Here is a 23908-nt window from a genome sequence, read left to right on the forward strand (position 1 = left end):
CGATAACATTAGCAAAATCCCTTGGAGTATTTTCTCGTCGATCTTCTTGCTACAAGGAAAATAAAAGCAATTAATGTGAAACGTTATCGACCAGTTAAAACATGTAATATTTCCAGGATTGTGTGAGATATAAGCAGGCGAGTGTTTAGACAAACCATCTGCTCCGCATGCGACACTAGGGACCTTAAGCAAGGACGATGACGACGGCTAGGACAACGCGATCGAAAAAGATGTTTTCGCGCGTGGCGATCAATATTTCAATCAGTAATTGCATTCAATAAGCAAAACATTATAGTCAGAGACAGATGAAAATAAACTAAGGACATTATTTCTACAGCAGCGAACGTAGTAAGTGGAGTTTACAGTGCAATTATCTGCGTCCTCAATTGACCGTAAAACTTGGAGTTTTCACATCATGGTTTTACGGAAAACGGCTGAAATGTATCAGACATATTGCATTCCCACTTGCTGCTATTGAATTCTGAATCAAATTTTATTGTTTCCTGCCGTCGTCGTCCACGTTGTCGTTGCTTAAGGTCCCTTTTCACTAGTTAGGTGCACCACGAATCATGGGAGGGAAAACCTAAATATCACAATATTTTGGTATGCACGATTCTGCCCATTTAAACATGAAGACAGGTCATTTTGTCAATATGACCACAGTTATTGAATACCCTGGCTTATTTCTCCCGCATCAATTTATGTACCTATGACCTATCCTGAGATTTGTGTTTTGAACTTCAGGAGCTTCATGCAGCCGCTGGCCAAGTGCAGACTTGTATTCCATACTCTCAACACTCTGGCGGTCCCTGAGCTGGTGAAAACAGCTGACTCATTGTTAGCCCCAGTCCGCCTGGGCGTGTGTCGTCCCTCCCAGCCCTTCTCCCTCATAACGTCAAACATCGAGGCCACTCAGGCGAGCGAGGAGCTCTTCTCTGTGGAACCTTTGCCTCTCAAGTCTCCATCTTCTGCCACTAGTGAGGACGCAGACCCCCATGAGCGGCCCTCCACCCATAGGCACAGGGGCACTAGACACCGCCGCCGCCAGGCACGCCTTGTAGGGCAGGAGCATGCTGCTGCTAGCAGTGTGTCCCATCATGCACCTGGCGGGGGTGCTGTGGTGGATGCCGATGATGTGGAGGTAAGTCCACACATGTAGGTTTTTAGGCAACTCCATAATTCGGACTTAAACAATTAAACAATTTACTTTACTCTTGTGATTTACTTGAAACAACTTGCTACAAACGTTAAGTCATTTTCGCTCATCAAATGATTTGCTACAAATGATTTTCTACTTATCAAACGATTTTTCTTCAACTCACCGAACTATTTTCTTCACTCATTAAGCGTTTTTTTTTCCACTCTAAATGATTTTTTGTTCCATTTATCAAAGGATTTTGACCAGTCATAAACAATGATCTCCACTCACCGAATCAATTTCTCTACTCATTAAATGGAATGACTTCTTTCAAACATTAACTGGTTTGTTGTACTTGATTTTTGTAACTCATAAAAGCTTTTCCATCTTTTCGTTTTGCTTGCTTGTTCCCAGGAGGAGGCAGCGGACGACGAGCTGGGTAGCGGGGCTGCTGGTAATGAATCAGACATGGACCTCGATCTTTTGGCTGAGAGTGACAGCGACAGTGATGATAGGTAGGCTTCTGAGGCAATACAAGAATTAGTCACACTGTATTTAACTACCGACTAATAATTGAAATATTAACTGACTAACAATATGTAAACCCCTATTTGAAATAGCTTCGCATCAGAGCTAAACAGAAAACAGAAATTTGGCCCAGAACAGCAATCGCAAAACATACTGGGAAATACAGGACAGTGACTTTGTTCCTATCGAACGTTTCTTGGGAAGGAGAGCATGGCTTTGGTCTCTTTCTTCAGATCTTATTAAAACCTCCGCTAATCACATTTGACGATAGAATAATTTATTTACTTGGTAGCAATGTTGGAGAAACCGAACGCCGCAGTCGTGTCCCAGGCTCCCTCATTGGCTCTGACAGTGCAAGCCAGGGTGACCATGGGGACTTTTACAGCGAGGAGGAGTCATCCACTGGGGAAGATGAGGAAGAGGAAGAAGAAGATGATGCAGAAATGCATGATAGGGATGACAACGATGGTGGGCAGGAGAACATGGTGGAGGTACCTAGTCGAGCAGCGGCTGCAACAGCCTCTGAGCCCTCCCGGTCCTCCCCTCATGTTATGCAGTGGGCGATCCGCCCCAACCAGCCCCGCAGTACGGGAACTAGCCTGGCTACTGCCCAGACCTCCAATGCATCAGGGTTTATCTATATGGACTCAGGGACACTGCGGCGGACTGGCGCAAGCAATGGGGCATCGGCAGCAACTGGGGCCAATGACCTGACTGGGACGCCAACAACTGATCGCATGGGGAACTCCACCAGTGCGCTTGCGAGAGCATTTGGCATTGTTGTTCGAGAGGTTAGTCTGGGGGCAGCAAAATGGACTAGTTTATAGTGAGTGTATTGTATAAACAAAATTCAATATTTGTAAGCTTCAATTTTTTGACAATTTTATTGCACCTAAATTCATGCGAGTAAACAGCCTGTAAACTCGCCACACTTTCAAGGCCACAGATTTCAAATTTGTTTCAGACTATTCGATCATACTTGAAGGGTTGAGTTCAAATCGATGCATTGAAACTTTCAAATTACCATTACCGTTGCTATTTTCAAAACCTTTTTCCCCGCCCAGTTTGTCTTGGAATATGATTATGACCATGGTTGCTGCAAAATTCGTTTAACAAAAATTGCAAGTGATAACGTGCCTTAAAGAATTGCGCTTGCACCAGTACGTCCGGCAGATGAATGTAACATTACTGTAACATTCTTCATACTAACTGTTCTTGTTCACCAGATAACGGACCTCCTACGTAACGCCAACCCTCAGTCCACACTACCACCCACATTCCTTACCCCAACCCCAGCCACTGTTCGAGAGTGCTGTAGCCTGGTGGACTGGGGGCTGCAGCCTTGCTGGGAGTGGATGGAGACTGTGTTAGACTGCACCGAGTCTCAGCTGAGGTTTGGACTCTCCCTGTCTGCCGCTACCGACTCCACTCACCCGTCTCACCCCCTACATGATCCACACCCAAAGACCGCCTCCAAGGACCGGCGAGTAAGGGAGGACGCAGCCATCCTCAGGTCCTGGGAGAGTAAGAGGCGAAGGTAAATAATCACAGAAGTGCAGAAGCCCGTTCATAAGTCCTAACAGGAATGGCTAGATTACCTCATTGTTCTATTATATTTCCGTTCTATTGTTTTGTCTGTGGTGCATCAATTCAATGTGGTAAAATCTTCTGATAGCTTCTACAGACCCTTAAACACTTTGGATCAGTTTAGTACAAAGCATCTTAAGGAAGCCAACGAAGCCCATTTGCGTAGCTCACTTACTAAACGTAGTCCTCGTTCTTGCATTCCTCCTTTTGTTCTAAGTACGGTATTAACTAATGGCCTGCTCCATTTAGACGTCAAGTGACGCCAAGTGTGAGTACCCCGGATGCTGGTCGCCAGGACTTCCTCCAGTATGTGCTGTCGCTGCTACGGGGCCAGTGTAACGAACATGGAGACACGCTGCCTAAACTAGACGTGTCTGCCCTCCGTCATGTTGCATATGTCCTGGACGCGCTGATCTACTACCTGCGCAACAACCCCCAGGCCATGTCACAGTGGAACGTCTCCAGTGCCTCTCCACCCACTTCCATCACATGTAAGCTACTTCAGGCCCCTCCCAACCCGCTACCATCACATGTAAGCTACTTCAGGCCCCTCCCAACCCGCTACCATCACATGTAAGTTACTTCAGGCCCCTCCCAACCCGCTACCATCACATGTAAGCTACTTCAGGCCCCTCCCAACCCGCTACCATCACATGTAAGTTACTTCAGGCCCCTCCCAACCCGCTACCATCACATGTAAGCTACTTCAGGCCCCTCCCAACCCGCTACCATCACATGTAAGCTACTTCAGGCCCCTCCCAACCCGCTACCATCACATGTAAGCTACTTCAGGCCCCTCCCAACCCGTTACCATCACATGTAAGCTACTTCAGGCCCCTTCCAACCCGCTACCATCACATGTAAGCTACTTCAGGCCCCTCCAAACCCGCTACCATCACATGTAAGCTACTTCAGGCCCCTCCAAACCCGCAACCATCCCAATAACATGCAAGCAGCTTCAGCCCCACCCTCCCCCCCAAGCCATGTCACATTGAAACGCCTTCAGTGCGTTTTCTGTCGTCATCATCATATGTAAACTATTTCACACCCACTCTACTTCAAACGTATATATTCCACTCTACTACTACCACGTTCACAAATACCGTGTAAAAAATATAAGCCCGTGTGTAAGAAGAATTGAATAATCTCACGCCGACCTTTAATCGCTAGTGAAGGAGGCAGTTAAAATGGCGTGCTTTGGTATTCAATTATTATTATTTGTAAAGTATATTATTGCATGTAATTCTATGTTATGACATTGAGCATTGTCTCAGGTACAAGCAGTGTTGTCCCGGAAGTGGGAGAACCGGACGAGGAAGGGAGTGAGGATATCGAGGATGAGGATTGCTCGCGGAGAGATGACGAGTACGACGATGACACGGAGGCTGTGGAAGACGAGCCCATGCCGACACCGCCTCCTCCTGGATCCCTGCACAGGTACGATCCTACGAACAGACACAGGCCCGTGGCCAGGGGGGTTAAGGAGGTGCAAAAGGTACCACCCAACTTTACTAGGAAATCCGCTAAGATACTTAACAAATAGATCTCATTTTTTGTGCGTCTGTTCTCTAATAGATGCACAGACGACGTCACAGCGTGCGTCATGATCAAATAAGTACGCAACGAGACGCACGTGAGACGCGTATGGCGCGTCTAGACACCATTTTTTTTTACATTTCTCTGACTACAAGATTAAACTTCTTTTGTTATTCATGAGAACACGATCCTTGTTTTACATGGACGATCCTCCACCCTCGGGCTCACAGTTTAACTTGCTGCTTAACTAACTGCTTATCAGGTATTTCGTGCGTACGGATTCCACCACTGTGCTTGGATGTGAGCCGCCTGACCCGTTTAACACACCACTGGAGGAGGCGTTACCCCTGGCGTGCCAGCCACACCTGCTCCATCCTAATGCGCGCAGGGAGCAGCTGTTTGGCGCAGGCCAGGATCGCCACAAAGGCAAGCAAGCGTCACGCACTATGGCCCTGTCACGGCCTGACGTGACGGTCACGCAAGCAGGTGTGACAGAGAAGAGTGATGGTGCGGGGGATACAGAAATGAGAGGTAATTCTATGTTGCGTTCGTTTGGTAATGTTTTTCAATACTTTAAAACTACCTTCCATTCTTGGTTGTATAAAGAGTGGGACCCGGTAAATCGTACTCCTTCTTAACTCTGTCTGATCTCAAATTATTTTGAGACTAATGTTCAGTTATTTCTACTCGGGTAACTCCCCGCCAACTCGCACCGTTTTCCATATCCCTTGGGGGTTCAAGTTAATTGGGTTTAACTGTATTTTGTTGAAGTAGATTAATGTTTATATGTTAAGAAAAAAATTGTAAATATTGTACATGATGATTTGGGTTATTTAAATCCACCTCTCTCTACCCTTAGATGGGATAGAATTCTCTACTGAAATTGATACCTAATTTTCATGGGGTTAGGGTTTTAATTATAAACCATGCGGCACGCAATTTGGATCAGCAGACTTCCCTTGACTGTTTTTTTTTTCATCATAACCACGTTCAAAAACAACGAGATGAAATAAGAGCCTAATTTTGATTCTATTTAAGATAAGGAAGCACAAGCCTCTACGTCCGCTAGTGCCCAAGCCTCCACTTCCGCCAGTACTCAGACCACCACGTCGCCTACCCAGTCCCCCTCGTCAGCTAGTGCCCAGCCCTCGTCGTCCATTCATGGCGGCACGTCAGCCAACTCGTTACTAGGCCGGTGGCGCCTGTGCGTGGAGCTCTTTGGCCGAGTGTTCCTTGAGGACGTTGGGTCCGAGCCTTCTTCTGTTCTTGGTGAGCTCGGCAGATTTGACGTGAATGAGACCAAGTTCAGGCGGGAAATGGAGAGACTGAGAAACTCAGCCCAACGTGACATGAATATAGAGGTGAGTGCGTGACATGAATATAAGGGAAGAATGGACGTAAGAACTGACATAGCCTAACATGAATATAGAGGTGAGTGCGTGAACCTACATAGCGTGACATGAATATAGAGGTAAGGGCGTGAACTGACATAGCGTGACATGAATAAAGAGGTGAGTCCGTGAACCTACATAGCGTGACATGAATATAGAGGTAAGGGCGTGAACTGACATAGCGTGACATGAATATAGAGGTAAGGGCGTGAACTGACATAGCGTGACATGAATATAGAGGTGAGTGCGTGAACTGACATAGCGTGACATGAATATAGAGGTGAGTCTGTGAACTTACATTGCGTGACATGAATATAGAGGTGAGGGCGTGACATAAATATAGCGTGACATGAATATAGATGTTAGAACGTGAACTTACATTGCTTGACATGAATATAGAGGTGAGGGCGTGACATAAATATAGCGTGACATGAATATAGAGGTGAGTCCGTGAACTTACATTGCGTGACATGAATATAGAGGTGAGGGCGTGACATGAATATAGAGGTGAGTCCGTGAACTTACATTGCGTGACATAAATATAGAGGTGAGGGCGTGACATAAATATAGCGTGACATGAATATAGAGATGAAGGCATGAGGTGGGTGTGTGAGCTTGAATAGCGCGACCAGGGTGAGTACGTGACATTAATCGGGTGGGATTGTGTTACATGACCTAGCTAGATTATGATATTGACATGACTGCGTGACCTCACATAGCTTGGTGTAAAGAAAGAAGTAATAACATGACCTAACATGGTTGCCCTCCTACCTGATCTCTTCATCAGGTTGAGCGAGGTCGCGCCACCATCATCCAGCAGTCGTTCCGTCAGCTCAATAATCAGTTCGGCCGCCGTGGCCCAAGGTCACGTCCAATGACCATCCACCGGGTAAAAGTCTCCTTCAAGGACGAGCAGGGGGAGGGGAGCGGAGTGGCGCGTAGCTTCTACACGGCGCTCAGCGAAGCTCTGCTATCAGGAGAAAAACTGCCGCCCCTGGACACGTGTCATAAAGGTAAGATTGGGTGAGGCGGAGTTCACGTCAAGGCAGAGTGCACGTCAAGACGGAGTGCACGTCAAGCAGTGACGGATGGGGAAGTTAAAGCCGCAGTCTCACCAGTTTACTTCCGAAGGTCCGTTAAAAGACAAAAGAATATATTAGAATCCGCGCTGTTCAACAGGCCATCTGTTCTAAATTATCAGTCACATCCTCAAGGAAACTTCCACACTGCTTTCACAGTTTTTGTATTTTTTTGCGGTTGCTGTCTATCTTTTTTATAACGTTAAAGAATCACCAAATCGCCTTTTTTATTGTTTATCATTGAAAATACAGCGGTATATTCGCAAGGAAACTTGAAAATAACAATCTAAGAATGAAGTCTGATATGTTATTTACGATATGATTGAAATATCTTGGTTACTCGTTTGAGTTAGCCAAAGGAAATGGATTCTCTGGGTCACTAGGCGTTGAGCGGGAGCAAATAAAATGACAGCGTGATTGGCCTGCTTAAACAGGATGAACTGTATCTCGAATGCCCATCCTTTCAGGTACAGTCCAGCGTCTACGCCGCGCCCTGTCCTCCTACCGACACAAGCGCCGTGACCACCGTGACAGGGAGTCACGCCGCACGCTGTCTGCAGATGCCAGGCCATTCTACTGTAGCGGCACACCTAGCACTGATGGGGATGACACGGATGGTGACCCCCTACCCTACCACCGCCAGTCGCTAGGCGAGAGATTGTACCCCCGCGTACATGCCCTTAAACCGGTAAGGCGGTGTACCCTCCCTGCATTAATAGACACGCCCTTAACACGGTAAGGCGGTGTACCCTAACATGTGTAGACACGCCCTTAACCCGGTAAGGCGGTGTACCCTTCCTGCATTAATAGACACGCCCTTAACACGGTAAGGCGGTGTACCCTAACATGTGTAGACACGCCCTTAAACCGGTAAGGCGGTGTACCCTTCCTGCATTAATAGACACGCCCTTAACACTGTAAGGCGGTGTACCCTAACATGTGTAGACACGCCCTTAACCCGGTAAGGCGGTGTACACTTCCTGCATTAATAGACACGCCCTTAAACCGGTAAGGCGGTGTACCCCACAAGTATAAACACACCCTCAAACCGGTAAAGTTGTTTTCCTCTTACACATATAGACGTGTCTCAAAACCGGCCATGAGATGTTACCGTTCAAGTACAAATTCTAGCTTGGTTTTGCTCCCCCATGTAGGCTCTCGCCAGCAGGATCACGGGGATGCTGTTAGAGCTGTCACCAGCTCAGCTCCTCCTCCTCCTCGCCAGTGAGGACACCCTGGTTCAGCGCGTGGACGAGGCTGTTGACGTCATCAACGAAGCCAAGTAAGGTCACACAACCACGCTAACTCGAGTGACTAGGTAGCTCCGAATTATAATTAAAATCATAATGCTTGGGAGACCTGTGGGTTTTACACCAGAGAGAGACTGGCGCTTGCAATAGGTCGTGCATGTTTATTCCCGCCAAAAGCAAGCAAACAACAAGCACACAAGACAGCAACATTTTGTAATATCTGTTTAATCATTACTTAGTTTTAAGCCTTTCTTTGGTGTTAAACCAGCTCCCGAGTATTGTATTTTTAACCGCGAAAAAATCGGTATTACCACTGAATATGACCTATATTTTCAATTTTTTTTAATTGAATCCCGTTTTCACTTGCCACAGTTCCCAGTCTCGTGCTTCCTTCTCTTTTCTACCTAAATAATATGATTTGTACGAAGTTTCGGAGGCCAGAAAGGCCGCGTAATAAGGTCCCAAATCTCCACCTACTCAAAGTAATTGTATTTTCCCTTGGAGTTCGAATTAGAGGGGTTCTAAGGTGTATACCTAGGCATCAGTTCGAATAAGCGGGTTTCTAATATAGTAATACCTTTTAAAATTTGGAACCAGGAACCAGGGTATACCTTTACTAAAGACGACAAAATTGACCAGCAAACAAACTTTCTCATATACTTCAAAAACTAAAAAGTACAAGCGTGTGTTTTGCGCAGGAATTTAAGCAAAGAGCCTGCGGAGGAAGAGTCCGTGGCTTCTGCCCCGGTCAGTGAGCAAGAGGAGTCCGCTGAGGAGCACACCCCGCTTTTCTATCAGCCTGGCAAGGCGGGCTACTACTCGCCCAGACCCGGCCAGTACACGGACGACCGGCTCAACTGCTACAGGAACGTTGGAAGGTATGTTCGTCTGTCTGTGTCTAAGCGTCTGTCTGTCTCTGACAGCCTGCCTGTCCATCTGTACGTGAGTCCGTCCGTCTAGCTGCTCGTCCGTCCGTCTGTCAGACTTTTTAATTGTCTTTTTGTTCATCTCTCTCGGTCTGCACGTCTGTCCGTCTGTCTCGCTGCTTATCCGTCCTTCTGTGTGACTATTTCTAAGCTTCTGTCTGTTTGTCCATCTGTTTCTGTCCGTCCGTCTGACTATTTCTAAGCGTCTGTTTGTTGTCCATCTGTTTCTCTCCGTCTGTCTGTCCGTCCGTCTGACTATTTCTAAGCGTCTGTCTGTTGTCCATCGGTTTCTGTCTGTCTATTCTGTCTGCCTGTTTATTTGACTGGATCTCTGTTTTTCCAGGATTATCGGCCTTTGTTTACTCCAGAACGAGCTGTGCACGCTGACATTCAACAGACATGTTATCAAGTTTATCCTCGGACGGCGGGTACGAGATACACCCTAACCACCTCCCCCCCCCCCCCTCCCCTCCCTTGGTAATGTGTTGCAATTGTTTGGAACACATTATCAAGGGAAAATAAGGAACAGGGACTAACCCCCCACCCCCTCCCCTCCCCTCCCTTGGTAATGTGTTGCAATTGTTTGGAACACATTATCAAAGGAAAATAAGGAACAGGGACTAACCCCCCACCCCCCTCCCCTCCCCTCCCTTGGTAATGTGTTGCAATTGTTTGGAACACATTATAAAAGGATAATAAGGAACAGGAGACCAACCCCCCCACCTCCTCCCATCCCCTACCCTTGGTAATGTGTTGCAATTGTTTGGAACACATTATCAAGGGAAAATAAGGAACAGGGGAACTGCTACTGGGCGTACTTATAGTCACTTTTTGTGAATGTGTAAAAGCTTCACAAACCAATTTGCGCTAAAATGTATACGATGTGAATAAAGTATGGTAATGGTGTCTTCTCTATCCGGCGCGATCTACCCAGGGTTTTCTTACATCTTCCTTTGTGAGAGACGTTGTGATCACATGGTACAAATATTTCGAACCATCACATTTCCCACTCGTTTCACGTTGTTCTCTGTGACAGGTCGGATGGCACGACTTAGCGTTCTTCGATCCCGTCCTATACGAGAGCTTACGACACTTGCTAGCGCTCGCTGAGTCACCGGACGCGGAGCAGAAATTCCACACTCTCGACCTGACCTTCAACATCCACCTGACACCTGAGGAAGGGGGGGCACTTGTCGACCTGATGAGGGGGGGGAAGGACGTGGCGGTGACGGCATCCAACGTTCAGGAGTACGTGCGCCTGTACGCAGACTATCGGATGGTCACTAGCACCAAGAGGGCCTTACAGGTCAGTGACGTCACTTCCGGTACACTAGACTACCGAATGCCCAGGTCATTTACAACAGATTAGGGCCTAGTTTAAAGGCCGAATTAACGTCGCGCCGTATAAAATTCGAATTTTAGTCGACGTAAATATAGCGGTGGTTTTAGACGGCGTATTAAATGAGGCGTAGGTATATGATTTAGTTCTAGCGGGATGTCGAGTAGTGCCCGCGCTATCACAATGACAGCGGTACATGGCTCGTTTCGCGGGTTGAAACTTCATATAGCCACCAATATAGTGTGTCCTGGATTCTGACCCTAACCCAAACCCTAACCATATCGATGGCTACATGAAGTATTATGCTTTTTCGAGTAGAAAAGCAGGCATGCAAATTGGCAAAAACGAAATTAGTGTTCTGTGTGCTTGATAATAAAATTGCGAGTTTATCGAGACGTGGGTTTCTGGTACGTCGCCATTTGACGAAAAAAGAAAAAGACCAATAAATACAATGTTCAAAACGAGGTTGTAAAACGCACAGGCGAAAGGTTTTAGCTAAAACTTTATTTTAAACAGCTGGATAATCCTTTTCGTGACTTAATTAAAATAAATATTTGCTACGGCTGGGACCTAATTCGGCGTTTAAAACCAACGCCGTCTTATAGCCTTATTTTGTCGGTTTAGCTACATTTGCATTCTAATAACCTATGCATTCTATAACGGCGCATGGATAATACGGCGTCTAAACCGTATCTGACTTAAGCCGTCCTATGGCGCCTGGACCAGGCGTATTATCTCGCAGACCCGTATTTAATTCGACCGGCCGTATAAAATGGTTTTAGACGCCGAATAAACCATATATAAAATTGTACAAATTTAATACGGCTGAATTTAATGCGACGTTAATGCGGCCTTTAAACTAGGCCTAAGCTGTTGATAATAGGATTCAAATCAAAGCTATGTACGCACCGAGTTATTTGTGTGAAGGAAGTTTTGCGGCCAAGGTCAAAGTGTGTCCAATCTAATGAGAAAAAATAGAATGTTTTCCTTTGTGAACTGGGCCAAATTACCTTGTGTTCCTGGTGTACCATTGTTAAACACTGTGTATAGTTATTGGGCCTGTTAACGGGGCAAAACCCTTTGTTTCACGTGTTACTGGCCCAATGTGAACGTGGTTTAAACTTGTAATATTGGCCCCATGTAAACGTGGCTTAAACCTGTGCTTTGGCCCCATGTAAACGTGGTTTAACCTCTGCGTCCACAGAGCATGCGTGAAGGTGTACTGGATGTGATCCCATCGTCTTCGCTTGAGTGTCTTACGGCCGAGGACTTCCGGTTGCTGCTAAACGGCTGCGGCGAGATAAGTGTACAACAACTGATGTCCTATACCTCTTTCAACGACGAGACTGGCGGTACGTATCACGTGAACACATACCGATAACGTACCGTTATCTGTTGGCTAGATGATTGTGCCTAGGCCCGAATTACAGTCACGCAAAGACTCTTTTGCCTGATTGGTTAATTTTCTCGCGCGACCATTTTTAAGTGTAATAGACAATTGGTTTTATCATGTCGCTTGATCGGTTGATATTTTCACGTGATCATATATGTTCTAATGGTGCTCCGTGTTCTTGTATTGTCACGTGATCATATAGGTTCTAATGGTGCTCCGTGTTCTTGTATTGTCACGTGATCATATAGGTTCTAATGGTGCTCCGTGTTCTTGTATTGTCACGTGATCATATAGGTTCTAATGGTGCTCCGTGTTCTTGTATTGTCACGTGATCATATAGGTTCTAATGGTGCTCCGTGTTCTTGTATTGTCACGTGATCATATAGGTTCTAATGGTGCTCCGTGTTCTTGTATTGTCATGTGATCATATAGGTTCTAATGGTGCTCCGTGTTCTTGTATTGCCATGTGATCATATAGGTTCTAATGGTGCTCCGTGTTCTTGTATTGTCATGTGATCATATAGGTTCTAATGGTGCTCCGTGTTCTTGTATTGTCATGTGATCATATAGGTTCTAATGGTGCTCCGTGTTCTTGTATTGTCATGTGATCATATAGGTTCTAATGGTGCTCCGTGTTCTTGTATGGTCATGTGATCATATAGGTTCTAATGGTGCTCCGTGTTCTTGTATTGTCATGTGATCATATAGGTTCTAATGGTGCTCCGTGTTCTTGTATTGTCATGTGATCATATAGGTTCTAATGGTGCTCCGTGTTCTTGTATTGTCATGTGATCATATAGGTTCTAATGGTGCTCTGTGTTCTTGTATTGTCATGTGATCATATAGGTTCTAATGGTGCTCCGTGTTTTTGTATTGTCATGTGATCATATAGGTTCTAATGGTGCTCCGTGTTCTTGTATTGTCATGTGATCATATAGGTTCTAATGGTGCTCCGTGTTCTTGTATTGTCATGTGATCATATAGGTTCTAATGGTGCTCCGTGTTCTTGTATTGTCACGTGATCATATAGGTTCTAATGGTGCTCCGTGTTCTTGTATTGTCACGTGATCATATAGGTTCTAATGGTGCTCCGTGTTCTTGTATTGTCACGTGATCATATAGGTTCTAATGGTGCTCCGTGTTCTTGTATTGTCATGTGATCATATAGGTTCTAATGGTGCTCCGTGTTCTTGTATTGTCATGTGATCATATAGGTTCTAATGGTGCTCCGTGTTCTTGTATTATCATGTGATCATATAGGTTCTAATGGTGCTCCGTGTTCTTGTATTGTCACGTGATCATATAGGTTCTAATGGTGCTCCGTGTTCTTGTATTGTCATGTGATCATATAGGTTCTAATGGTGCTCCGTGTTCTTGTATTGTCATGTGATCATATAGGTTCTAATGGTGCTCCGTGTTCTTGTATTATCATGTGATCATATAGGTTCTAATGGTGCTCCGTGTTCTTGTATTGTCACGTGATCATATTGGCTCTTATGTTACTTTCTGACAGGAGCTGGCGCAGAAAAGCTGTTAAAGTTCAAAAAGTGGTTCTGGTCCATCGTTGAGAAGATGAGCAACACCGAGAGACAAGACTTGGTAAGCTGCAAATACCACCCAAGGCCCCAGCTTCTTACACCTATAGAGTTGATTAGATGCCATAATTAATGGTATTTCGGTCGTTATGCCTATCGTAGTCGTATTTCCTAGTTCGTTATGAGTTTTGATTCATAGTGAAATGTCTGTCTCAGGTGTATTTCTGGACGTCCAGTCCCGCGCTGCCAGCCAGCGAGGAGGGTTTCCAGCCCAAGCCATCCGTCACCGTCAAACCTGCGCATGACCACCAGCTGCCGACCGCTAACACGTGTATCAGCAGGCTCTACATGCCGCTGTACTCATCGCGGGCTATCCTAAAGAGCAAGCTTCTCCTTGCTATCAAGACCAAGACATTTGGCTTTGTCTAGACTGCCAGGGAACTCCGCTGACCAGACACCCAAGTAAGGTCAGTGCCAGCTGACCAAAAGAATGGGCTCAAGCCAATCCGCTGACCAGATTGGTGCCCGACGAGGTTCTAAGCCGATTCGTTGAGATTTGTTTATCAATCTTAAAAGACGCTTGAAGAAGTTCGCGTTATGTTTACTCGCTATGGCGACCAGAGACTAGAAACAAAACTAGAAACCTGCCCGTGAAGCTTCAAAAGATCGGAGTGAAGACTATCGACAAGTTACCGAAACGATCTCGGGAACCCGAGCGACCGCCGATATGCTTACGAATGCTTATTGACACAAAGACAAGCAACGTTTCTGTTCTGTGTGTAAATTGAATAAACTCATTTTGTATGATCTCCCTCTTGCGTAAGGTTGTGCTACGCGTTCTTTCCAAGATTATTTTTTGCACAACATTTGTTGCACGGAACACAAATGGTTGTTTGTTGTTGTTGTTGTTTTTTTTTCTTTTTTCCTGGAAACTCTGAGACATGAAATATGGCTCTCCGCCTTTTTTACTCGACGCTCTTGAGCCGGTAAGGGGTATGTACATTTTTCTAGAAAATATTCTAAACCTGTGACAAATGTATACTCCCTTTTGATGGTTTTCGTGATTATTTTTTATTGCAAACTTATGTATACTAAAGTATAATGTTAAATAGTATAATGTCTAAACTATGCTGATTTAAGTGCTTGATTTTTTATTATTTTTCCCGCTTATGGCGGATCTAGAATATTTCATGGGGTGGTTCGATTTATCGAAACCATGAAAGCTTTCCAAGTCCCATCATTTTGCTTATAAGGCTTTGTTCTTTTAAACCAACGTAACCACCCCTGGATCCGCCACTGTTTCTATTAATTTACTATTAAAATTAATTACTATTGAAAATGGAAGGCCACTTGAATAAACTCTCTGGAAAGGTTTAAGTTTAGAATACTTTAACATATGAGCTAGTCACCTCTACGCATTCGATCTGACCTCCTGTCACGCACACCAAGGGCATACCTCACAGTCCATAACGACTGCACACCTTTGTAACAGGTCTCGTGAGTAATGATTCCCTTATGCCATAGCAAGATGCATAGTCTGAAGGGGGGAATGGGGATAGACTAGATGGTGATACCTAGCATCCAAGCGGATGAATTGAGATACGTATAACAGGGTCGGATCTAGGGGCCCCGGCTCCTTTTTCTGTAATTTGGCTCGAAAATAACAAGAAATATAACGAAATCCACGGAAGAACAATGGGTCCCCCCACAGTTTTCTCGAAACCGGTGCTTCGCCCCCTCCCCTCCCTTTGGATCTCCTGGGTCCCTCCCCCCCGTTTAATTACAATAATATGAAATATAATATGTTATATTATATGCAGTCTGTAAAGGTAAAAAAAACATCCTAAAGATAATAAATATTTCTAAAAATATTCTTATGCGACCTACGTGTGGCTGCACATTGCAGGAATCAGGCGCGCACCCAGGATTGGCTGAGAGAGGGGGGGTGCGCAGTCAGATATCATATGATAATAGCATAGTATTTGAAGAAATGACCCAACTTTTGGCTTCCTTGGCAGGGGGGATGTGCCCCCTTAACCCCCCCCCCCCCCCCTGCGCACCCCCTCTTGGTACGCGCCTTAGAATAAAATATTTCCTTAAATGAAAAAAAAACGTTTTTATTACTTCTTTCCTAGCGTTAAAATCAATACCATCCGTCAATGTGATATCTAGGCATTGCATTATGGTCCTTGACTGGTGATAATTGACTGGCGTTGATGATAACTAGGCATTGCATTATGGTCATTGACTGGTGATAATTGACTGTCCTTAATGATAACTAGGCATTGCATTATGGTCCTTGACCGGTTATGATTGACTGACCTCAATGATATCTAGGCATTGCATTATGGTCCTTGATCGATGATGATTGACTGGCGTTAATGATAACTTGTGAGTTAGTTATCCCCATCTTCCCTAGTGGGAAATAGGGCCGCGACACGGTGACGCCACTCTTGGCGGTCCTTTGCAACTTTTAGTGCCTCGCCCCAAGTCAATCCCATCTCTAGCAGCTCAGCCTGGATTGTTCTTCGCCAAGTTGTTTTAGGCCGTCCAGGCTTACGTTTCCCGATAGGAGTCCATAAGGCTGATGTCTTTGGGATACGTTCCTGCCCCATCCTGAGGACATGACCCAGCCACTTTAGCCGGCGGCGTTTTATCTCTTGGGTGATGTTATATGATCCCGTTTTACAGTAACGTTTTACAATAACTTGTGAAGTAACGGCTTATATGCTTATTGACAATCGTAACTCGCCTTACTTGGAAAATTGGCTTCTATTTTTTACTGTTAAAAACGCAAAAATGATAATAGTAAAAATCTTGAAAATGGTTTAGAGATATGTGATCATCGTCGTTGTCGTGGTATCTTACACCGATATCGTTATCATTACGATTATCGTCACCATATTACCATCAGCCCTACCAAATGTTCCAAAAACAATTATTGCGTCATCATCATATAATCTTAGAGAAAAGAACGAGTGAAACCTGGTCAAATTCCATAGAGAAAGTTACCTTCCCGACATTATCAAATGGTCGTCCCTAATGTTGAGATATCATCATTCTCACTTGCTTGTAAGAGTAAGAGGGGCCTCTCCACGAGCTCCACACTATCCCGGATGTAAATGGACACGTACCACCCTCATAATAGAAGGCATTCAAATTACTCTTTACACAGTAGTTAAACCACCACCCTCCGCGAACCCCGCCCTCGGCCGCGCAGTTGACTGGGGCGAGGTCGTTATCCTGCTCCGGGGTACTGAACCACATCCCGGTGTGGAAGTCAAGTGAGTCGCCAGCAGTTCCTGAAAGCATACAGCTATTTCAAAAAAAACGTCCAAGATCGCTCTGCCGCACGCGCCCATACCGCAAGGTAGTATGGGTAATATATGTTGTTTCAGACAATATAATTCTTTACTACCGGCGCAAACTCGTTAAGCGCTGTCAGCAAAGCAAAACAACAGTCTATTTAATAAAGTCCTGGAAATAATTTCTGAGCAACAAACCCATACTAGCTCACGGTATAGGCTGAGCGTTTTAGGACAACGTATTTTTGAAATAAGTATATACGTTTCAAATTAAAATTGTTCGTGTGAAACATGTGCAAAAAGGACTGCGAAAACAAAAGCATATATCGGCAATGTCATCTATTAGCCATTACTTGTTATGGCTATAATTGAAATTGGTCGTGTGAAAAATGTGCAAAAAAGGACTGAAAACATAAGCATATATCGACAATGTCATCTGTTAGCCATAGCTTGTTATGGCTCTAATTAAAATTGTTTGTGTTAAACATGTGCAAAAAAGGACTGCGAAAACAAAAGCATATATCGGCAATGTCATCTATTAGCCATTACTTGTTATGGCTCTAATTGAAATTGGTCGTGTGAAACATATGCAAAAAAAAGAAGGACTGCGAAAACAAAAGCATATATCGGCAATGTCATCTATCAGCCATTACTTCTTATGGCCTTATGGCCTAAGTTCCTAATTGAAATTGGTCGTTTGTAACATGTTGCAAAAGAAGGACTGTGAAAACGGCGAGGAGATTTGGCTCTCCCTAATTGTAAACACTCAAAACAGCTATATGTGATAGCTGTTGCCCAGCATTTTACCGCTTCTTACGCAAACCCCTTGCTTCGCGTGTGATGTATTCCCACCCCGTGACCCAGCTTCGCGCGTGATGTATTCCGTCACGTGACCCTATCTTCGCGTGATATATTCCCACCCCGTGACCCAGCTTCGCGCGTGATGTATTCCGTCACGTGACCCTATCTTCGCGTGATATATTCCCACCCCGTGACCCAGCCTCGCGCGTGATGTATTCCGTCACGTGACCCTAGCTTTACGCGTGATATATTCCCACCCCGTGACCCAGCTTCGCGCGTGATGTATTCCGTCACGTGACCCTATCTTCGCGTGATATATTCCAACCCCGTGAACCAGCTTCGCGCGTGATGTATTCCGTCACGTGACCCTATCTTTACGCGTGATATATTCCCACCCCGTGAACCAGCTTCGCGCTTGATGTATTCCGTCACGTGACCCTATCTTCGCGTGATATATTCCCACCCCGTGACCCAGCCTCGCGCGTGATGTATTCCGTCACGTGACCCTATCTTCGCGTGATATATTCCCACCCCGTGACTCATTACTTACCAGTGTAGCCGCTAGCTGTCAGCTTGTATTTGTTTGCTGCGCTATCCACAGAAAAATCGCTGTACTCGGCGTACCGCATGTTCCCATCCCAGTCCTCTACCTCCACGCGGAGAGTCGTCTGTCCCTGATTGGTCAATCGGTGAATGTTAATCAGACCAAGCCAAAACTCACTTGACAGGCTACCAAAACCGGTTTCGTAGGCCGTCCAGTTTTGATAGAAGTCGACGCTACCGTCTTGTCGTTTTTGGAATACAAGCCAGGCCCTGGGGGTGGACTGGTCGATTTGGCAATACACTTGCATCGACTGAAGAAACAGAAATATATACTCTATATCTCAGATGGTTCTTCTAACCATCATTTATGATCATCTACTAGCTTGTCATTTTAACATATGAAACAAATGTTGTCATTTGTCTAAATGAAAATCACATTTCAAAGACTTCTATGTAATATCCCATCCAAATTCATTCAACGAACTTTGTTAATGTGAGTGTCAAGAGGGGGGGGGCATTAACAATAAATCTTTAAATATCTCATGAATGTAACGAAAGGGTCAGAATGGTCACGTGATTTATGGAGTCATCAAAAGCAAAATTTCTATTCATTTTATGATAGAAAAATCGTAAGAATACCAAACTTGGATGATGTCATGTGAGGTGAAACAAAATTATCACTTGATGCCTGACATCATTGATGAAGAAAATATTAATATCTCAAGGTATAAACATCGTCAGACAACCAAACTAAGAAGATGTTTGGAGTGATGTGTGTATTGTCATCCATAGCGTACAAGCAGTCGCAAAGTTTTATGTTGAAATTATTGAGCGAAAATAAGCAAAGTTTTGGTTGTTAGACCTGCGTTCCTAAACATATACAACTTAACTTCTAACTACCCTCCCAATAAAAGTTTTTATCCCAATATGCCCTCAGCCCGACCCCTCTGCTGTCATGCTCTAACCCTTTTCCCCTGGGATAGGCAAATTCTTAGATTCTCTGGTTTCCATCAGGGTAATCCCCTGGGATAGGCAAATTCTTAGATTCTCTGGTTTCCATCAGGGTAGTCCCCTTGGATAGGTTTATTCTTAAAATATTTGGTTTCCATCAGGGTAATCCCCTGGGATGGGTTAATTCTTAGAATCTCTGGTTTCCAGGGTAATCCCCTGGGATAGGCAAATTATTAGAATCTCTGGTTTCCATGGTAATCCCCTGGAATATGGAAATTCTTAGAATCTCTGATTTCCAGGGTAATCACCTGGGATAGGCAGATTCTTAGAATCTCTGGTTTCTAAGATAATTGTACCTGAATCCCTATCGTCTCGTTGTTGTACTTGATATCAAAAATGCCACTTGAAGAACCCATGTACGCGTGATATTGACAATTCAGCTCTGAAAAGTATGATTCCTTGGATATTAGTATGAGAAGCAGAAGACAGAAATTCAGGGTGATACGCGAGCGTGCGGAGCCAAAATAACCTGAACAACTTTGCCCTAATTTCTCTGTAGAACTATTTAATTAAAATCATAAAGCAATAGAATACATTTCTTGCATAGTGTCCCATTCTATCAAGTTAGTGTATAAAGACACCCCAAAATATTTCTTACCTCGGAGAAAAAAAGTAATCTTAGTTTCCTAATGGCATCTGTTTATGAATACTAATATCAATTTCCTAAAAATTCTTGAAAAAAAGTTCAACCCGATATTTAATCCAAAATTAGTTTGATATTGTTCAGCATCCTCTGGTATTGCCTTTATACAAGGCAATGATGTCAATGATGGCAATGATGGCAATGATGGCAATGATGGCAACGATGGCAATGATGTCAATGATGGCAACGATGGCAATGATGGCAATGATGGCAATGATGGCAATGATGGCAATGATGGCAATGATGGCAATGATGGCAATGATGGCAATGATGGCAATGATGGCAATGATGGCAACGATGGCAATGATGGCAATGATGGCAACGATGGCAATGATGGCAATGATGGCAATGATGGCAATGATGGCAATGATGGCAATGATGGCAATGATGGCAATGATGGCAATGATGGCAATGATGGCAATGATGGCAATGATGGCAATGATGGCAATGATGGCAATGATGGCAATGATATTCTTAGACTGACTTTTACGCATTGTGGAACGGGCGTGACACGCCCGTGAATATCATAAATTTAATATTATAAATTTAATATCATGAATTGAATATTTTAAATTGAATATCATAAATTGAATATCATTAAGTGAATATAATTAAGTGAATATCGTAAATTGAATATCATTAATTGAATACCATTAATTGAATATCATAAATTGAATATTTTAATTCTCAGGCACGAACGACTAGGAGGTCCATTTAAATCCAGGCAGAATTTATTATCTGCAAAAAAAAAATGTCTGCTCTCTCCTTTACATGCACCTTGATCTTTATTCTCACTAACGTGAGAATAAAGGTGGCCCTAATGTTTTAGGGCCACCCACTAGCTGCTTTATTCCTCCAGTTGCACTTTAACAATTTCAGGGAAGAAAAGCGTCCTGTTAAATATATTTGCGCCAATGATAGAAGTGGGAACTCATCGATAAGGGAACTAATAGAGAAGGGTGAAAATGCTGGCTCTAGAGTAAGTTGTAAGATTAAAAGGTCGAAGGGTTTCTTACCCGTGCAGTTATACGGATCAATCTTGCCATAGAGAGCTGAAACACACGTGCAATTGTAACCGCCCTTTGTGTTGTTGCACGTTGATTTCGCGTTACATTTGTGAGTTCCGGACGCACACTCATCGATATCTGTAATAAAATATTTCATGGAAAAATAGGAAACCTCAGACTGACTATAGGGCTCTAGGTACATTAAACATAATTATGTAACACAACAAGCTTGAGCTGCTTATTTCAATGCTATACACTGACCATAAGGCTAAGTCAAACGTCGTATTACCCATGAGCCGTATTCAATGCAAATGAATCGAGTCGATTGTTTCATGTTCATTTGCATGCATTTGCATTGAATACGGCTCATGGATAATACGACGTTTGAACGTAGCCTAACCGCTGTTTCTCACTCTTCATGTCACACACCATGCGTGACACATCTTACCTTCCATCTCCATGTCACACACCACGCATGACGCATCTTTACCTTTCATCTCCATGTCACAACGCGTGACACATCTTACCTTCCATCTCCATGTCACACAACACGCGTGACACATCTTACCTTCCATCTCCATGTCACGCACCAAGCATGACACATCTTACCTTTCATCTCCATGTCACAACGCGTGACACATCTTACCTTCCATCTCCATGTCACAGACAACGCGTGACACATCTTACCTTCCATCTTCATGTCACACACCACGCGTGACACATCTTACCTTCCACCTCCATGTCACACAACAGTGACACATCTTACCTTTCATCTCCATGTAACAGACCACGCGTGACGCATCTTACATTCCATCTCCATGTCACACAGCACGCGTGACACATCTTACCTTCCATCTCCATGTCACACAGCACGCGTGACACATCTTATCTTCCATCTCTATGTAACACAGCACGCGTGACGCATCTTACATTCCATCTCCATGTCACACAGCACGCGTGACACATCTTACCTTCCATCTCCATGTCACACACCATGAGCGACGCGGTTCCCGTGTTTCTTATGTCTATCCAATACCACCCGCTGCTAGCGCATGATTCGCTTGATTTGATCTCCTCACATGTGTTGCCTGGCAACTCCTCGATGGATCCGAGGGCAACTGGAAGATTTTTTTAATTAGAAAGAAGTACTTGGCTTTTATTAAAAAGTATGAAACATTGATTTGTCATCACGACGAAATCCATTATTTTCAGATCGTTTTTCTGAATGAATACCAAAGAGCCTAGAGTAATAGTCTAGGCGTTTTTGTTGTGTCGATACTTTGTTATTGCAGGCCAAAATATAATACAACTAGTCTTGTGCGTGCGAAATTCGATGCAAAAATTCCCTATTGGCAACCAAACGCGCCGGCTCAAACAAATATCAAAATCACCAAAATAGAATAATATGTAATTTGCCATGGTGCCTTGATTAAATCGTTAAAAGTCAATTCTAAATTGAGTGTTGTGTCAAAAGCACTCCAATTCCTTATCCAAAACGACAAATTAATCATGACCCAAATAGGAAAGTTTGTCTAGAAAAAAAAATGTCCTCGTATTTTCATTCAATCAATGAAATATGCAATGCGTTTAAAACAATTGGGAATATTTGAAAGGATCAAAACAAATAAATCAACATACCTCTGTTATCCCTCTGCATATACCAGCCGCTATCATAGTCCACAAGATCGTCCGGTCTCGCGTCCTTTGTCCGATTATTCAGCTCACAAGCCATGGTGTCGTAAAGATAGTTAATGCTCTGACAGCGCTGATCGTTTTCACACTCCGCGTAACACTGCATTTGGTTGTTGCCAGTCACTTTACGGATAACATGTTCTACAAGTCGTTTCCTGGAAAACGATACCATGGAAGGCTTTTGGCAGACGTTCGTTGCTTCAGCAAGAACAAAAAAACTTGTAAAAATGAGATAAGTAAGCATAATTATTAAATATTTCGCCTTACTTCCTTAGCGTTGGTTTTGATCAAAATAATGTCAGTTTGGGGTTCCAGCTATTAAAGTACGATTCGCGCTGCCTTGGCCACCAATAAAAAGATCCCCAATCAGCATGTGAAGTTTGATTAACACGAGTCTCATAACTAGAAAGGTAAGATGGATGTTAATAATGGAGTAGCTTAATATTGGGAGCAGTGGGAATCCACCAATATTTCGGCAATGCTGCCTTTATATGCACGCTTTCACAAAGTCTGTTAAACTTTGATATTTATTAAAGTATTTTTCACAAAGTCTGTTAAACTTTTATATTTATTAAAGTATTTTTGCGATGACTGGCTATTGAAGTTAGTAGTATGTGTCCCTTTTTTTCGGATAAACACAAAACTCTGACACCCTTTTGGCAAACTTTTATTATTCAATTTGTCAATAGAAATTGATAGTTTCCAAGAAGCTCTACAAATGACCAATCATTTCTCTTTCCTGTAATCAATTAATTGAGGATTCTTATTTTCTAGTCCTCAACCATATTTTTTTGCTTTGCCCATGGATATTTAATTTAATTATACATAGATCAGTCTGCGCTTGATTCACTTCAACAGCAACACACAATGACATCAATGTTTACTTCTACGTATAAATGCACGCATCGTGACGCCGTTACAATCGATTGGGAGGAAATAACGGAAAACATGACTTGACGTTTCCAATAAGCTCATTTCACATCAAATAATGCGGAAAATTCCCCTAAGTACTTAGTGAGTAATATCAAACAGAATATCAAATGCGACTTTTTTTAAATCGATGCGACTTTTTGTAAAGTGCATTGAAATTTTAGCTTATCGTTCCTGAGCTCATACATAGAGCAAGGACGATCAAGGAAAACATAAGCAATAAAAAGCCAAAATCTGGGTATGTGCATATCAATCTCACTTTATTTGTGTTTTG

General features: G+C 43.8%; 2 protein-coding genes across 3 annotated transcripts in view; one reads left to right on the top strand and one right to left on the bottom strand.

Annotated features, from left to right (window-relative positions):
- LOC116613544 (E3 ubiquitin-protein ligase UBR5-like) overlaps window positions 1-15573 on the top strand; it is a 58332-nt gene extending 42759 nt beyond the window's left edge. For both annotated transcript variants that reach the window (XM_032374104.2, XM_048734309.1), the window contains exons 30-46: window positions 745-1141; window positions 1553-1653; window positions 1959-2457; window positions 2893-3203; window positions 3503-3744; window positions 4528-4690; window positions 5052-5320; window positions 5828-6150; window positions 6968-7193; window positions 7727-7947; window positions 8414-8541; window positions 9208-9387; window positions 9779-9863; window positions 10472-10741; window positions 11979-12126; window positions 13681-13766; window positions 13919-15573. In XM_032374104.2, the coding sequence (XP_032229995.2) occupies window positions 745-1141; window positions 1553-1653; window positions 1959-2457; window positions 2893-3203; window positions 3503-3744; window positions 4528-4690; window positions 5052-5320; window positions 5828-6150; window positions 6968-7193; window positions 7727-7947; window positions 8414-8541; window positions 9208-9387; window positions 9779-9863; window positions 10472-10741; window positions 11979-12126; window positions 13681-13766; window positions 13919-14131 (3862 nt within the window). In that variant the 3' untranslated portion in view covers window positions 14132-15573. The remainder of the gene's footprint in view (window positions 1-744; window positions 1142-1552; window positions 1654-1958; window positions 2458-2892; window positions 3204-3502; window positions 3745-4527; window positions 4691-5051; window positions 5321-5827; window positions 6151-6967; window positions 7194-7726; window positions 7948-8413; window positions 8542-9207; window positions 9388-9778; window positions 9864-10471; window positions 10742-11978; window positions 12127-13680; window positions 13767-13918) is intronic.
- A 1168-nt stretch (window positions 15574-16741) lies between these two features.
- Window positions 16742-22972, bottom strand: LOC5505760 (ficolin-2). The gene is made up of 6 exons (XM_048734524.1): window positions 22651-22972; window positions 21984-22130; window positions 21022-21150; window positions 19659-19744; window positions 18359-18662; window positions 16742-17004 (listed from the first exon to the last, which is right to left on the bottom strand). The coding sequence occupies exons 1-6, from the start codon at window positions 22946-22948 to the stop codon at window positions 16742-16744; spliced, it is 1227 nt and encodes a 408-aa protein (XP_048590481.1). The 5' UTR covers window positions 22949-22972.
- Window positions 22973-23908: the final 936 nt, after the last annotated feature.

The sequence above is a fragment of the Nematostella vectensis genome, chromosome 11 (assembly GCF_932526225.1).
Source record: "Nematostella vectensis chromosome 11, jaNemVect1.1, whole genome shotgun sequence".
NCBI lineage: Eukaryota > Metazoa > Cnidaria > Anthozoa > Actiniaria > Edwardsiidae > Nematostella > Nematostella vectensis.